General features: G+C 39.4%; 1 protein-coding gene across 3 annotated transcripts in view; it reads left to right on the top strand.

The window, feature by feature from the left end:
- Exoc2 (exocyst complex component 2) overlaps positions 1 to 17,968 on the top strand; it is a 164,324-nt gene that overhangs the window by 119,852 nt on the left and 26,504 nt on the right. For all 3 annotated transcript variants that reach the window (XM_031359066.1, XM_031359067.1, XM_031359068.1), the window contains exon 23: positions 3,387 to 3,528. In XM_031359066.1, coding sequence (XP_031214926.1) covers positions 3,387 to 3,528 — 142 coding nt within the window. The remainder of the gene's footprint in view (positions 1 to 3,386; positions 3,529 to 17,968) is intronic.

Genomic DNA, 17,968 nt, shown 5'->3' with positions numbered 1-17,968 from the left:
GCTGGTTATTGGTTAGCCATTCCCTCAATCTCTGCTCCATCTTTGTCACTGTATTTCTTGTAGACAGAATAAGTTTGGGGTCAAAAGTTCTATGGGTAGGTTGGTGTCCTTATCCCTCTGCCTGGCTACAGGAGGTGACCACTTCAGGCTCCATATCTCCCACTACTAGGAGTCTCAGCTAAGGTCACCCCTATAGACTCTCTGGAGTCTCTCCCATTCCAGGTCTCTGACACATCCTAAAGATGTCCCCACCACCACCACTGCTGCCAGCTGACAATTTCCATTCATTTTCCTGGCCCTCTGGACCTCTACCCTGTCCCTTCCCACACCTGTCCCTGAAACCCCCCATTCCTCTCCCACTAGTTCCCTCCTTCCATCTGCCTCCTGTGACTATTTTCTTCCCTTTCCTTTCTGTTATTGGTAATCTTTTATAATTATTTTTTAGGGGATAAGTGTGCAGAAATATGTGTATGTATGTTCGTATGTGTATAGTTATATTTCTGGGTGTGCAGGTGTACATGTAGGGGCCGAGGTCTACTTATATCATTCTTTATGAGCTGTCCACTTTGAGTTTTGAGACAAAGTCTCATACCTGTAGTGTCCAGGTGTCTGCCTGTGTCTACCTTCCCAGAATGAGATTACAAGTTTGTGTTACCATACTGTCTTTTTATGGTCTGGCTCTTGGTCATGGGTGGCTTTTTAAGTGAGTGTATGACAGTTGTTTACCAACTAAGCTGCCTCCCAACCCCATCTTCAGTTCCAGACTGGCCTTGCCAGGAACTTTTCTCCATCCCTTTTCTTCCCTTCCTTCCTCAAGCTCCCCTTTCTGCCATTCTACCTCCTTTCCCGTCCCCCAGTTTTGTTTTTTCAGTACCAGATATTCAACCCAGGACCTTGTACATACTAGGCAACTGTTCTTCCACTGAGCTACATCCCACATTTTATTTTTCAAGGAACTTACATACTTTAAAATATTCATTTGGCATTAATTCATTTTAAAGATGAATTAATCTTTAAAAAAAAAAAACTGAATTTGTTCCCGCCCACATTAATTTTCTATTGTGTTAGCTGCTTGAAGGAGTTTAAAACATTAATTCTAAGCCTTCTTTTAAACTTCTCTTTTTAAACATCTGAAACTTAACGTTTCTTTACTTATTGCCTTTTCTCCACAAAAGTTTAGTTATGCTGCATTTTTGTTGTCAGCCTCTTTTTGCTTAAGAATTTTTTGTTGTGGGGTAGGGCAGGGGTTACTTCGGGAGGTCCTCTTATATGCTCTACCACTGAACTATATTGCTATCCTTTTTTGTTTTTTTGTTTTTTTTTTTTTTTTTTTTTTTTTTTTTTTTTTAGGAGCTTGGAGGCAGGAGCTGATGCAGAGGCCATGGAGGGATGTAACTTACTGGCTTATTGCTATCCTATTTTAAGAATACTTAAAAGAATATTTGGAGCTGCAGAGCAATTAAGACCACTTGCTGTTATTACAGAGTTTGGTTCCCAGCACCTACAAGGCAGCTCACCACTAGTTCTAGAAGATCTACTCTTCCTGCCTCCACGGGCCCCTCCATACAAGTGGTGCACATACATATATACAGGCAAAAAACATAAAAGAAAAACCTTTGGAAAGAATACTTATTTGGAAGTTATATTTCATATTTCTAGGGTGGTTCTACTCTGTTAGGTGTATTTTTAGGCACTAGGCATGAAGTAGAATGGGAAGCAACTTCGATTTCATTTTCTTCTTCCCCACCTGTTTGTTTGTCTTCCCCATTCTGATTTGTTTGACTTAAGTTAGTGTCCTTGGTCACAAGTGCAGGCGATTCATTCTTTGAGTCTTTTCATAAGCAAATGTATGTTGTCTGGACTTAGGTTAGGAATTGACTTGGCTCTGAGATTGGGTTCCTATAGATAACATTGCAGTGATCTCAGGTTTCGGGTGGCATCTCAGAACTCATACTGATCCTTTTTTCTCTGCAAGCTTTATGACTTTCTTCTGGGAAACTGAAGCCTAACCCCCTTATTCACTTAGAAACTGGTAACTTTTTTTTTCTGAAACAATAAATTTATTTATTTATAATTGGGGTTTTTTTAATTTTTTATTTTCTTTATTTACATTTCAAATGTATTTCCTGTTTTCCCCCTTCCAAAACCCCCCTATCCCATCCCCCCTCCCCGGAACTGGTAACTCTTAAAGTATGCACCTGGATATGTACAGCGTTATCCATCTAACTTGGAACTTAGCTATCCACTACAGCTCAAACTCTGGTTCAGATACAGTAGAATTTCTTCTTTTGCTTGTTTACTTGTTGGCTTTTCTCTCACTGTTCATATATGTCCACTTAAATTTCTATAGGTTTGTGTTATAAGGACTCCTAGAGCTAGTCTATCTTCCCTGTTTCTAACTTTAGCTTTAGATTTCTCTAGTGTTTCTTTGCTTTGAAAGACAGCCTGCCTTTCAATTCAGTATCTTAGGAAATTCTATATCCTGTTGTCATAAAATCATGTCCTATGACCTATTCTAACCCCCTTCTGAAGAGGTTTCACTGTGTTCTGTTCCTGCTGTTGCTCCCACCACTGCTTGGTGGGTGCTTTGGTTCCCAGCAGGCGCACTCCTTAGATGAACATTCTACTTTCCTGGCAGCTTCTTGAAAGTTCAGCTCTGGCTCAAGAAGCCTGTGCCCCTCAGGTAAAAAAAGTGAAAGAAGATTGATCATGTTCCACTACACATACCCCGAGGCAGCACACTGATGTTGTCAGATGGTAGTCACTTAAGTGTCACTGAGACCAAGACCCCTCCTATAAAGGCTGATACCAACCTCTGTCTGTTTTGTCAATACTGCCAGTAGGGGCCACAGTTAGCCTGTGCTGAACTGTGCCTAGATCTGGGCCTGTAGTACTCACACCAGGACTCTCTAGTAGCATCTTAGATGTATTGTTTGATCCATGAAGGTGCAAGAGCTGTTTTCTCCATGGAGTGACTGTAGGACTAACTCAGATTGCTCAGCACTGAGACACACCTCAGTTATGCAGCCATGTGATTGGAAGACGCCAGAGTAGCCACAGGCAGGTTATTAGAACAGGGTGCCATTGGATGAGGTTACTGATGTGGAACACTGCAGTTTGGTGTCCTTTGTATTGTTGGTCATTGGCTGTTGAGTATTTATACTGCCAGTTTGGTCTTTCTACAGAAAAGGAAGTTTAAAGGATTTTGAAAGACAACCTATAATCCATAGATGGGACTTATTCTTACTGTGTAAAATAACCATACTAATAATTCTCTTTATTACTGATATAGATAAGATAGAGACCTGAACTATATAGAAAAATTCTTTTTAAAATATAATAGATACCTACTTGCATTATTTTATTTTCCATGTCTTGTGTTGTAGGTTAGCATGGCATCACTGAAAGAACTGGATCAACGACTCTTCGAAAATTATATTGAGCTAAAAGCAGATCCCATCGTTGGATCCTTGGAACCAGGGATATATGCAGGCTATTTTGATTGGAAAGACTGTCTGCCTCCAGCAGGTAAGTCTAGGAGCATTCTCAGTTGTTCCAAATAGTGATAGCTATAGATAGGTTTCTGTGAACCAAGATGTATTTAATCTATTTTTCTTTGTATTCATTCTTTTCTCTTCTTACCAATGATAGGACCTTTGTTATTTTTACTTATTGGTTTATATCATTTTAAAACTATTTTTTCCTTTTTAAAAATGTATTTTTTTCTCATATATTACATCCCAATTGCAGTTTCCCCTCCTCCTACCTCCAGTCTTCCCCCCCAGCACACACACCTCACCTTTCCCTCAGATCCACCCTTCCTCTACCTCCCCTCAGAAAGTAGCAGGCCTCCCGGGAACATCAAACAAACTCAGCATGATAAGCTACAGTAAGACCAGGCACATGCCATCACATCAAGCCCAGACAAGGCAACCCAGTAGGAAGAAAAGGGTCCCAAAAGTAGGCTGAAGAGTAAGAGGCAGTTCCCAGCCCCACTGTTAGGAGTCCCACAAGATTGCCCAGCTACACATCCAGAACATTTATGCAGAGGGCCTAGGTCAGACCCATACAGGCTCCCTGACTTCCTTGACACCGCCCCTCATGAATTCTGGTCAGTTGATTCTGTGGGCCATGTTCTTGTGGTATCCTTGACCCCTATGGCTCCTAGAATCCTTCCTCCCTCTCCTTGTCAGGTCTCTGAGCTCCACCTGTTTGGCTATGGGACTCTGCATCTGCACCCATCAGTTGCTAGATGAAATCTCTCTGATCTCTCTAATGACAAATATACTAGGCTCTGGTCCCAGCACATCCTGCAGACAGGACCAACTGTAGGTCAAAGGATTTGTGGTTGGATTGGTGTCCCAATTCCTCTACTTGAGGCCTACGCTGTTAAAGAAAATGGTCAGTTCAAGGTACCTTGTCCCCATTACTATTACTATTACTATTACTATTACTATTACTATTACTATTACTATTACTATTACTATTACTATTACTTTGCTAGGGTCACCCTCATAGGTTTCATGGAGTTTCTATTGCACTAAATTTCTACCTCACCCTTGAAATATTCCCCCAGTTCTAGTCATCTCTCCCAGTATTCTCTCCCCCATCCTCCTACCTGTTCCCTCTTGTTCCCATCTGTACCCACCCCAGTCCACCCACAAATCTGTTCTATTTCCTCTTCCCAGGGAGATCCTCGCAGCACCTCTTAAGTCTTCCTTGTTGCTTAGCCTTTCTGGGTCTGGCGATTGTAGTGTGATTATTTTTTTCTTTACAGTTAATATCCACTTACAAGTGAGTACATACATACCATGTTTGTCTTTCTGGGTCTGGGTTACCTCACTAAGGATGTATTTTTCTAGTACATTCATTTGTATGCAAATCTCATGCTGTCATTTTTTTAATAGCTGAGTAATATTCCCTTATGTAAATGTACCACATTTTCTTTATCCATTCTTCTGTTGAGGTTGTTTCCAGTTCCTGGCTATTATAAATAAAGCTTCTACGAACATAGTTGAGCAAGCATCATTGTAGTAGGATGGAGTGTCCTTTGTGTATATGCCCAGGAGTGCTATAGCTGGGCCCTGAATTAGATGGGTTCCCAATTTTCTGAGGAACTGATATATTGATTTCCATAATGTCTGTACAAGCTTCCACTTCCATAAGCAATGGAGGAGTCTTCTCATTGCTCCACATCCTTGTTAGCATGAGCTATCACTTGAGCTTTTGATTTTAGCCATTTTGAGAGGAGTGAGATGGAATCTCAGAGTCATTTTGATTTGCTTTTCCTTGGTGGCTAAGGATGTTGAATATTCCTTTAAGTGTTTCTCAGCCTTTTGAGATTCTTCTGTTGAGAATTCTCTGTGTAGATCTGTATCCCATGTTTTAATTGGATTATTTGAATTTTGAATATCTAGTTTCTTGAGTTTTTTATATATTTCAGGTATTAGACTCCTATCAGATGTGGAGTTGGTAAACATTTTTTTTTTTCATTTTGTAGGCTACTACTTTGTCTGATGGATGGTATCTTTTGCCTTACAGAGGATTTCCAGTTTCAGGAAGTCCCACTTATTAATTGCTGATCTTAGTGTCTATGCTATCAGTGTTCTGTTTCAGAAAGTTGTCTCTATAGTAGTATTTTCATGGACCAACAGCTATTTAAATAATGACACCAAGTCTTTTTAATATATTAATGGTTAGGCTTTTTAGCTAGGGCAATGGCCCAGCCAGCTCTCTAAACTTAATCTAACTAACTAGCCTACGACCCTCCATGTGGCCAGAGTTTTGCCCCTCTGTACCTGTTTACAGTGGTCCACTACCCCACCATATTCCACTGGCTGCACCTGCCTCCTCCCAGAGACTTTCTCTCTTCCTGTAAGTTTGACTCTCTGCCAGTACAGCAATCAACCATTGATAATACAAAGACACACCTTCATATAATGTACCCCAACATGTGTCCTGTGCCAGGTCATTCAAGGCTGTTTCTCACTTTTTAATTCTGTTAGGTTCAGTGTATCTGGTTTTATATGAGGCCATTGATCCACTTGAACTTGAGTTTATGGGCAGTGATAAAAATGTACTCAACAGATATTTATAGAACATTTCATCCAAACACAGAAGTACCTCATAGAACTTTCTCTAAAACTGATCACATACTCAGACACAAAGCAAGTCTCAACAGATAATTGAAATAAGCCCCTGTATTTTATCAGAACACCACAGACTAATGCTTGATATCAATAACAGAAACAAAACAAAGCTTATAAATTTATGGAAACTGAGCAACTTTCTGCTGAATGAAAAATGGCTCAAGACAGAAAGAAAGAAATTAAAGGCTTTGTAGAATTCAATGAAAATGAATACACAGCATCCCTAGACTTATAGTACACAATGAAAGAAAAGTGGTCCTGAAAGGAAAGTTCATAGTACTAAGTGCCTGCATAAAAAAACAGTTGGATAAATCTCATACTAGCAACTTAATTGTACACCTGAGTGCTCTAGAACAAAGAGAGATAGGAACACCCAAGAAGAGTAGATGGCAAGAAATAATCAACTGAGGCTGGAGTCAATAAACTATAAACAAATAGAACAATACAAAGAATTAACAAAGAGTTGGTTCTTTGAGCCAATCAAGATAGACAAATTCTTATTGAAACTAACTAAAAGACATGAAAAAGATCATCTACTAGGGTCAAGTAGGCTTTATTCCAGAGATGCAGAGATGGTTCAATTTACAAAAATCACTAAATGTAATCCACCATACAAATAAACTGAAAGAAAAAAAAAACCCACATGTTCTTTAGATTCAGAAAAGGCTACCCCTTCATGATAAAAGTCCTGGAGAGATTAGGGATAAAAGGGACATACCTAAACATAATAAAAGCAGTCTGTAGCAAGCCAATAGTGAACATCAAATTAAATCAAGAGAAACTCAAAGAAACTCCATGAAAATCAGGAACAAAACAAGGCTGTTCACTTTCTCCATATCTATTCAATATACTCAAAGTTTTAATTAGAATAATATGACAACTAACTGAAGGAGATCTCAAGGGGATACAGATTGGAAAGAAAGAAGTCAAGATATCATTATTTCCAGATGATATGATAGTATATATAAGTGACCCTAGAAATTCTACTAGGGAGTTCCTTTCAGCAGAGTGAAAAGAAAAAGGAAAAAAAAAATTAGAGTCACTTCTATGTATAAATGGCAAATAGACTGAGGAAGAAGTCAGGGAATCAATGCCTTTCACAATAGCCACGGATGATATAAAATATCTTTGGCTAACTCTAACTAAGCAAGTGAAAGACTTGTATAGCAAAAACCTAGAGTCTCTGAAGACATAAATTGAGGAAGATGTCAGAAGATGGAAAGCTCTCCCATGTACGTGGATTAGTAGGATTAACACAGTCAAAAGTGTCATCTTACCAAAAGCAAATTATAGATTCAACTCAATCCCCATCAAAATTCCAACACAATTTTTTACAGACCTTGGAAGGACAATACTCAACTTCAATTGAAAAACAAAAACCCAAGATAGCTAAACCAATCCTGTAGAATAAAATAACTGCTAGAGGTCTCACCATCCTTGGTCTCAAGTAGTACTACAGAACTATAGTAGCAAAAACCATGTTAGTAGCACAAAAACATGCACATTGATCAATAGAGTCAAATTGAAGGCCAAGATATAAATTCACTCACCTGTGGACACCTGATTTTTTATAAAGAAGCCAGAAATACACACTGGAATAAAGAAAGCATCTTCAACAACAACAAGAAATACTTTCTTTATCTCCTGCACACAGTTCCCCAGGCTGATTTTGTAACTTGAATTGTACACAAATAATTCCACAGTAAATGTGGCTCCACAGGCATATGTGGGGGTAGAATCAGAAATAGAGTAGATGGATCACACAACAGTGCCTTCACCCTGATTTCTATATTACTGAGCCAATTTAACTCCCTTCCCAATACTGTAACATTTTTGATGTCCTTTTCTGGATGATCATTTTGGCTGGGGTGAAATGAAATCTCAATATAATATTTATTAACATTTCTCTAATAGCTTAGCATCTTGAATATGTTTTCATACATTTGCTGATATTTGTGCTTCTTTTAAGAACTTCTATTTGTTTCCTATTTATTGATTAATTGAGGGCCCTGGTGTGTGTGTGTGTGTGTGTGTGTGTGTGTGTGTGTGTGTGTTTGTGTGTGTGTGTGTGTGTATTCTGTATCAGGTAAAGAGCTGGGTCTCCCCATCTCTGTGTCTCCTATCCTTCAGGCTGTCTCTTCACTGTCCAGACTGTTGTCCTTTGCTGTTCAAAGCTTTCACACTTGATGGAATCCCTCTTGGCACTTCTTCCTCTTATTTCCTAAGCTATTAAAGTCCTGTCATAGAAATGCTGATGTTAATATTTTGAAGTATTTTTCCTATGATTTCCGCTAATACATTCAGAGTTTTCAAGTTTTACATGGAGGGTTTTTCTTTTAATCTATTGTGAATTGATTCATGTACAATGAATGAACAATAGGATCTAGTCTTATTCTTCTGACTGTAACCATCCAGCATCATTTTGTGAGAAGGCTTGTCTTTTTATCCAGTGAGTATTTTTTAGATCTGTGTTGAGAGTCAAGCTATTTTAGTTTTGGAGATTCATATCTCGGCCTTCGTCCTGTGGTATTGCTTCATGTGTCTGCTTTTGTGCAACTGTCTTCAGTCTCTGTTATTGGGGTTCATGTATGTCTTCATGGAGAGAGCCACTGTCCCTGTGGAATAGTAGCAATTTGAAGAACTGAAGAGGAGGGCTTACTTTTCCTGGGCCCTCTGGCCATTGCTGCTTCTCATGGCAAATAGTAGAGCTTCATGGTGGTGAATGCAAGCAGTGACAGTGAGCCTTCTCTGTTGTGGGGAACCAGGTTCTTGCTGCACTTCTCTGTCTAGGAGCATCTTTGAAGCTGGCACAAGCACCTGTGAAGTCCTACACTCCCCAGAGAGCACTGTGAGGTCCTAGTGCCTTAGGTGCAGTGTCAGCTGGCCACTTCCCTGTGCTAGGGATCCTGTGACAACACTAAAATGTAGTTAGCAAGAGGGGAAGAGGTGTGGTGGTGCCAGGTGAGGAGTCTCTTCAATTCATTTAGACAGCAGGACTTCACAGTTCCACATCCTTTACCTTAATGTTTTTAGATCAGGTAAACAAAGTTTGATTTCTCTATTTTCTTCAGATTCTTTCAACCATGACACTTGTGGGTTAGGAATAGCGTATAAAATATTTAATCGTAAGATTTATCTTGATAATAATAGCCTTGGACTTTTCAGCATCAAGATTCTGCTGACTGTGTGGCATCTACCTCTTTACGTAGTTGGATCTTAACTGTAAGATAAACTTCCTTTTGTAAACAAATGGCAATGTCAAGACTGCCTTTCTCACATTACAAGTTGTACTGGGAAGCCCTGCATTTATTTCACATGTTAACCTTATTTAGTTCTGTTGTTTGTGTAGTTTTATTACAGCTGAATCTCCATCTTGCCTGGTCATTTTGTGAGTGCTAGTTTGTTAAAAGCTGAGATCTCATGTTAAGTGATCTAGCAGAATTGGCCTAACCACTCTAAAATATTTCAGTCAGCAACCTTAATAGTATTTTAGAGTTTTTATTTCTAGAAACTGAATTGTACAAACCACAAAGGTAACTAATTGCCAACTACAGGACTTAGCATTAAATTTTGTTTCCAATACTATGTGTAGTAATTTTCCAAATACAGTTGATTAGTATCATGAGTTAAGAAATTTGTTAAAACCTAGCTATGTTTTTTCAGCTGACAGAAATAGTATATAACTTTTTATTGATATATATATTACTAAGGTTATTTTCACTAATTCTGCATTACAATGCTAATTATTCTTAAGATTTTAGGTGTTTTATTATTTGTAATTATGTGGAGTTTCTTGAGTATTTACATTTTATAAATTTTAGAAAAATTGAAAATGTCTCTCATTGTCAAATACACATGCAAGTTTAGGTCTTTGAAGCAAATCTCAAGAAAAAACTTTCTTTAAATTTTCTCTTAAGTACTTTTTTAAAGCTATTTTTTCTATCTACAATGCATATAAACTTAGATTTATTAACATTCTTTAAAGTATTTAACAAATGAATTTAAACTTAACATATTTTTATCCAAGTAAAGTACGTAATTGTTTTGCTTTCTTCCTATTTGATGGCTTTTTAAATGCTATCCCTTTTTTTAAATTCATTTTTTCACTCCACATTCCATTCCCCACACCCTCCACCCACCCTCTGACTGCTTTACATCCCACACCTCCTCCCCACCCCACCCCGTATCCACATGGATACCCCCAACCCCCACCCCACCTGACCTCTAGTCTCTTGAGGGTTAGGTGCATCATCTCTGAATGAACACAGACCTGGAAGTCCCCTACAGTATGTGTGTTGGGCTTCATATCAGCTGGTGTCTGCTGTCTCTTTGGTGGTCCAGTGTTTAAAAGATCTCGGGAGTCAAGTGCTTTATATTAGTAATAATATATAGTTCTCGATGAGCATGTAGAGATTCACAGATTTAATGACGTGAAAGATCTGTTACCACTCTGGAATCACACTTCAGTGAACATTTCTAGTATGCAATGTTTGTGGTCCAGAGCAGCAAGATTCTACTCCTCAGGCTGGGTCAGCCACAGCTCATAGTACCCTGACTTGTGCCTGAGCTGTTAGTTATTGGATATCTGTTGTTGGGATGGTACATGAGTGATTCATAAGTCTCATGCAGAGCATATGTGTACTATTGACATTGTAAGTCCACAGCTCTTCCATGTCTGTGTTTGCCTTCCTAAGAGCAACTTAAACTGTGCCTTCAGCTCCATACATTTGGGGTCTGCCTGACATATTTTCACTGAACTGTGGAAGACATAGCACACTTCAGTTATCATCTTTTATATCTTGTAACATGAATCATTTGGAGCTCAGGTTCCAGTTTGAATGTCTAGAAAAGAAAAAATGCTAGAAGAAGAGAATGAAAATAAGGGAAAATTGGATTTTTCATTTGTTTTGAAAAACTTGAACACTAAAGACAATCTTGGTATTTATTGTTCCTTAACAATTAATCATTACAATAAACAACCGTGGCTCTCTGCATTTCCCTCTGTGCTCTCATTCCTCTGTGCTGCTGTAAGAAAATGCCTCCTTTCAAGTAGTTTATAAAGAATAAGGTTGATCTAAGATCAGGGTGTAGTGATTTCAGTGTACTGTGTACCTGTATCCTTCAGAGAGGACAAAACCTGTATCCTTGCACCACTGAAGGAAGTTGGAGAAAAGGCTAACTTACTCAAGGACCTTTATAAGGCAGGCACTCATTAATTTACCTTTCCAGATGATGTTCATGTGAGTTAATATTATTTGTAATTGCTGTACTGTATTGCAGTCAGCAAGCATAATGAATGTGGGACTGATATCATTTCTGGGTGTACAAAAAAAAAAGATGTGATTGATGCCAGCAAATAAAATTGTGTTACCCCATTAACAAAGCATTTATTTCAGGAAAATGAAATAAATTATTTCAGTGTTAATTCCTAAACAAGTGAAATACTTCTGTTAATACTTCAAACGGATCAGTTGTAAAGACAACTTATAAACTATAAATTAACTTTGAAAGTTTTTTCCGTTTTTACCTCCTGGTTTTCTAGACAATGGAACCTAGCAGTCAACCCCTCCGTTTCCACCTGTGGAAACTCATTTTACCCATTCCCAGGCCCCAGCCCCTCTCCTGGAGAGAGTCTTTGGAGAAAAAGAGTTTTTCTTTACAGGCAGATGTTAATTGAAGATAGTTTCTTGGATAAGGGTCCATGTCCATTTTCCTTTCTTAGCACGGGGACACAGTCTCTGTGAGCTCATGTGCATCAGTCCTGTTGTGTCTGGAAGACACTGTTTCCTTGGAATCACCCATTGCCTCTGGCTCCAACAATTTTCCATCTCCTCTTGCACATAGCTCCCTGAGCCCTGAGGGGAGAGGTTTGATTACAACATCCATTTAGGACTGGGTGTTCCAAAACTGCTCACTCTCTGCACATTGTCCAGTTGTGAGTCTGTATTCCCATCTACTGCAAAGGGAAGCTTTTCTGATGATGACTGAGCAAGGCACTGATCTATGGATGTGGCAGAATGTCATCTTACTGCTTTGTTCCTTTAACAGAACAGTAGTATTTGGTTTTTCCCTGTGCCCATAGTCTACCCACTGTCAGATTCTTGGCTACCTGAACAGTGTCAGGCATGGATTCCATCTCATGGAGTGGGTTTTCAATCCAATCAAAGAGTGGGTGGTTCTTCCCACGTTTGTGCCACTGTTGTATCAGCATATCACACAGGCAGTCACCATTGCAGATGAAAGGGTTTTTTGTAGCTGGGTTGGTATTTACCCTGTTCCTCTGGTAGTGTGCAAAGTACTTTCTATTACCATGAAAACTGGTCTATAGGAGTGAAGGCTCTAGTAGATACCAGCTTGCATGTTCAATGAGATATAGAAGTGATACCACCAGCAATAGAGTTTTACTATCAGTTTATGGAGAGCAACCAATAGCTTTGGTAATAGCCTGAGATGTTTGGAAGTTTCCAAAGGGGTCCCCTTGTCTCAGGGACATACAGGGTTCTAGCATTATTCATGAGCTGACCATGCATCGCTCTTTAGCCTCATTGCTTAATATAAACTATTCTTGTAATTAGCACCCAGCTGTGCAGTTATTACCAGTCCAAGTGCATGGCATTCTTTCCCAGAGGTCCTTGTACATACTGCTGTCACCACTGGACTTCCCACCACCCTGCCAGCCCCAGCTGAGGCTTCTAGATAGATACAGAATACCCTTTCAACTGCTTGAACCCGGCTCAGGACTTCTCTCCTGGTGTTCCCCTGCCTCTTTGCCCTACCTGGACTTGTTTTATCCTATTCTATGTTCACCCTACCTAGAACCTGATTCACAGTATGCATTCTCCGACAGACTCTTTCAGCAATTAGTGGGTTGATTTATGAGAAACACTCTGACAAGTTCCTCCAGCAAGGTATAGTTCAATAATAAACAACAATTAAAATGCCAGTTATACTTTAGTTTTTAGATGAATAGATACTTTTAACAGAATATGAGGTTGAATCAACTACTCTTATTCAGTGAATGTCAAAGAAGGGAATGTTGTTGATTAAATGACATAGCTGTTGCAAAAAATAGCATCCACGTAGAAGGATCTGAGCATTTATAATGCACATAGCACTAAGGATCTCCTAAGTGCCACCTGTCCAGACCCCTTCTCATAATTCTTTGAGCCTCTATAGATCATATGTTCTCTGCTTGGGTACTTTTCAAAACTTATTTCTCCTCTGGATTTGGAATGTGTGCTGGTTAAGTCTCCTGGACTCCTACTATGAGCAGCTCAGCTCACTATGAAGACTGCTTTAGATGAAAACATGCCATCTGGGTGGATCTCATCCCTGAAGAAATGCTATGTCCTTCATCCTTTCCTGCCCTGAATCTGAAGGAAAAGCTTTCATAAGCCCTAGGGCTATTCTTGATTTCATTTGAGAAACTTTGTAAGGACATTTTAATGCTCCTATATTTGATCTGCTTATATGCAAAAAAAAAAGAAAAAAGAAAAAGAAAACAACTTTCAGTTTTCTGAAGGAGAATAAGCCTGGCTGTTCATCTTTCTAAGTCACAGGTTCATTATGTAAGTTCATTCTGTTTTTCAGACCTTGTCTTCTTTGTACAAGCAGTTTAATATATTATGGTCAATGCCATAAAACCACTTGTACAATGCTTTAGACATTTGGTTATAATTTCTTTGTTTGCCAAGCATTTTTCAATAAAGCTTAATTTTGGCCTTACTCATCTTCAATGTGAAATTGATTAACCTTGAAGTAGACTGTGGCTTACATATTTCTTTTTTGCATGTCTTATCTGCTGAAGTATTTGTTATGTTTTAAATTGATAGCTATAAACTATGCTGCTTGGCATCAGGATAACTAATGTCCTATTGTGCAAACCTAACTCATTTTTTTAAAGTTTTATTATAGAAAATTTCAGACACTTATCAGAGTAGAACAGAATAACAAATCTTGATTGATCTGTTGGCCAACTCCAGCAGTTATCAGTTTGGCTCTGTGGATTTTGTCTGCACTTGGGCTTCCTAGGATCTATTATTTTGAAGTAAATCTCAGATATTAGATCATATGATCTATATGTAAATCACATAAAGACTAACTTTTCCTAAAGAAGCGTAACCAATCATAATACCGTTATAAGACTTGGAAGAAAATTAATAGTAATTCCTTAATTTTACCAAATATTCTGTCAGTGTTCAAATTCTAGATGCTTATAGCACAGAAAGTTTGCTCAGCGTTTCCCTGGTCTTTATACTGCTTTGGTTGATGTATCCCCTTTTCTTGTTGGTTGGTTGGTTGGTTGTTTAGTTGATTAGTTTGATTTAACTCTCTAGGATCTCCCTTTCCAGTTTATTTTTTGGATAAATTAAGTTCCTCATTTTCTGAAGTCCTGGGTTTTAGGATTGTTTCCCCATGCTTTTATCTGTCTTTTGTGTTTCCCATAAATTTTTTTTTAAAAAAGGCATTAGGTTAAATTCTGTGTCCATGTAAGTTTATTTACAAAAGAGGCTCCATAGTATTCAAGGCTAGTGTTATTCTTCCTGTTTGTGATGTTAGGTAGGATTGAAAATTGAATTCAAGTGTCATTTGTACCATCCTTTTAAAGGTTCATCATGAAGTTTCATCTAATGATTTATAGCCACTGATTTATAGCTATGATCTATCGTTTTCTTTCTATTTCAGTCTTTGCAAGTGAGTAGAGAGTGTGTGCCCTGACACACATGTGGAAGTCAGCAGACTTTTCGGAACGAGACTCCCTTCTTCCAACGGGGTTTCTAAGGCAGGGTCTTACTTATTTCTGCCACACTGTGTACACCAGGCTGTCTGGCCCAGTAGCTTCCAAAAGTTTCTCCCATCTTCACCTTCTATCTCACTACAAGTGCTAGGATTTCAGATGAGTGGCACCACATCTGACTTTTTTCCTTGGCTTCTGTGGCTTGAGTGCAGACCATCAACAAGTCCTTGCCTCACACACTGCTCTTTTTTTTTTCTGTTTTTTTAAGCTCATTATTAATACTTGAGAAGATATAATTCAATTATAAAAATGTCTGTCTCCCTCCTTTTCCCTCCCTCCCTGGGAATGTCTACTAGGAAAACTTGCTCCACATATAGAAGGTTTTCCAACACACAGCTACAATCCACCCCACTGTTACAGTGCAAACAGTCATTAGATTAAAGGAGATGTGGAGGTTAAAACAGCCAACTGGGCCAGGAACACTGAGGAAGGTAAACTAGGAGGCCTTGTGGCTGGGTATAAGATAGCTAAGCTGACTAGGTAAGAAGGACAAGTTAGTGCTGCCTAGCTCTGACAAAGCTCCCCCAACCCTACCCCAACTCTCACCCTTCAAGCAACATAAGCCAAGTGCTGTTTTCCTTCATGTGTTCCTGCTTCTAATACACCTAATAATACAGTTTACAGTAGAGTAAACTGCAAGTAAGAATGGCTTAGAACACCTAGTCAAGGAAGACCACCCCATGGACAAGGAATTAAGCACGAGACAACCAAGAACAGCTATAGATACATCTTGTAACTATGATAAGAGTTAACTACCCATTGGCAATTAAGGAAAAAGATCTGTGATAAACTACAAGCTGATTACATAAATGTGAGAATGAAGGGAAAACAGTCAAATTAATAATGGCTAGCAAACCAGACATCCTCTAAGACTAGCAACACCTACTGGGTTAAGTGCTACATTACCAGCTAGGCTGAGTGACTAGTAGGCAATCAAGGATAGCAGCTAGTAAAGCAAGTCAGAGACCCACAGTGGGGTTAAGGGTGGGAGGGATTCCCCCTGACTGAGTGAGCAGCTCAGAAAGTGATTGGGCCAGAAAAATATACATGGCAGGGCTCCCCTAATTAGTTAGGCTTATAGTTAGCCCAGAGAAACTAGCCAATCTCAGTAGAAGCCACCTCTGTCTTTGTCTAGTTTCTCTCCCAAGTCCTATGAGAAGCTCCTAGAAAAACTGCCCAATGGGGTTTTCCCTGTCATGGGGCCCCTTCCATGTGCTAATCTCCCCTTCCTGAAGACCCTTTCCCCCAGAGTTTCTCTTGTTTTCTAGACCTTTGCTTTCTGCTAGCGAGCATTAAGCTTTCTTCTTTAAGCTTTCTCTTCATACACTTTTGTGGTTGCTGCAGACTTCAGTCTTATAGTCAGTGAGATAGTGCCCAGAAGTAGAACCATGGACTTGGTGAAGTTGTGGGTAACAGGGAGTGTCTCCCTAGCTCCTGAGTTATAGCCACCTGAGACAAGGACATCTTCCTTTCCCTCCATCCCACCTAGATTAAGCCATTTCTTATTATGTGATACAAAGTATTTTCCTCACCAGCTGTTTGGTTCCTTCATAGGAAAGGGCAAGACAGTGTGTCCTTTGTTTAGCCATTTCCAAACAGGTTGGCTTCCTAGCATTTTTCAAGGGTCATCAACAAGATAGTCTTAACTATAAAGTTTTATGGACTCAGTTTGAACATAGCTGATGAATTTCATTTAATTATAGTAGTTGTCCTTATTGTTTACTGATGCTAGCCCTGAATGTGTTTACTAATCAACCCCTGGAATGGACTTCTGATCTTGAAAGCTGTCATTGCTGAGATCTTGTGTTGCGGTGTAGTATTGCATGCCACATTCAGTGGTCCCAGAGGAACCAGCCAGTGGAAGGCAGGAGGGATATGAAATAAGGAATTCTTCCTCTCCCTATGCAGTGTCTCTGTGCACTTCATTATTCCCAGGCTTTCTAATCTCTCTCCAGTGAATCTCATCCAGAAAATCTATTAGTAACTAGTGCCTTGTATGTTCCAAGTATACCATGGTTCTGTTTTGATGCTAATACATACTAAGCATTTCCAGAATACCACTATTCCTGTCTGACCAGTGATGGAGGGTGTGTCCCTGCTCTCTGCAGCAGTCCCTTCCAGGTAGTGAGGTACTGGAAAAAGTATACATGTATATTCTGTAGTAATTTTGTATCTAGTGAACCTGTGGAACTTAAGCTTCTGAAGTACTGTGGAAAGCCTTAGGGATTTCCCCCCTCACCTTACCTCATTTTGTTTGTCTCGCTACAAATCTAAGAGGCTCTTTCCAAACTTAATTTCCACACTTTATAGCCTTTTGCACATCAGTAAACAGTATGGTAAAAAGAAGAGGTGATGCTTTTTCTCTCCATGTGTCTATTTAGTACTTGCTTGTGACTTGGGTTAGTGCTAGCCCTGAGCTTACTGTTTCTCTCAATAGTTCTGTCTTTAAGTGTTCATAGGGCACTTGAGAAACTGCCCTGGGATGCTTTCTGACTCAGTCTGCTAAGAGCCACCATTGTCTGGTGAAACAGACCCATTGCTCTGATGGCCATCTGCACAGGGACACAAGCTGCATGCTTGAGAACATTGAAGCTTCACAGCAAATGTTAAAATTTGGATTGTTGATTTCATATGTTTAGTCTAGGGGCTAACATGCTGTCACACTGACACCTCTTCAATACAAAAGCCTTGCTTAGTAGTCAGAATCCCAGGCTAGTAAATCATATGGCTTTACTAGACTTTGCTGGGTGGAAAAACCACTAGGCTCATAGTACCCTCTTCACTGGGGTTGAGAGTGAGGCTGCATGACACTTGATGATTGCCATGAGATTTGGATGGGTGGGTGCCCTGCACTCTGTGACATAAGCAGATCCACGTTGCTAAGTGTTGAACTGGGAACAGAATCAGTGTTGTGATTTATAACACATCACAGCAGAAAGCCAAAGTCCAGATGAGTTACAAATGTTAAATTTGGACCACTTACAGGGTTTAAGTCACCATCAAAGGTGCCTTGATAATGTAG

Source organism: Mastomys coucha, unplaced genomic scaffold, assembly GCF_008632895.1.
Source record: "Mastomys coucha isolate ucsf_1 unplaced genomic scaffold, UCSF_Mcou_1 pScaffold7, whole genome shotgun sequence".
Lineage (NCBI taxonomy): Eukaryota > Metazoa > Chordata > Mammalia > Rodentia > Muridae > Mastomys > Mastomys coucha.
This window is presented reverse-complemented; position numbering and strand designations above follow the sequence as displayed.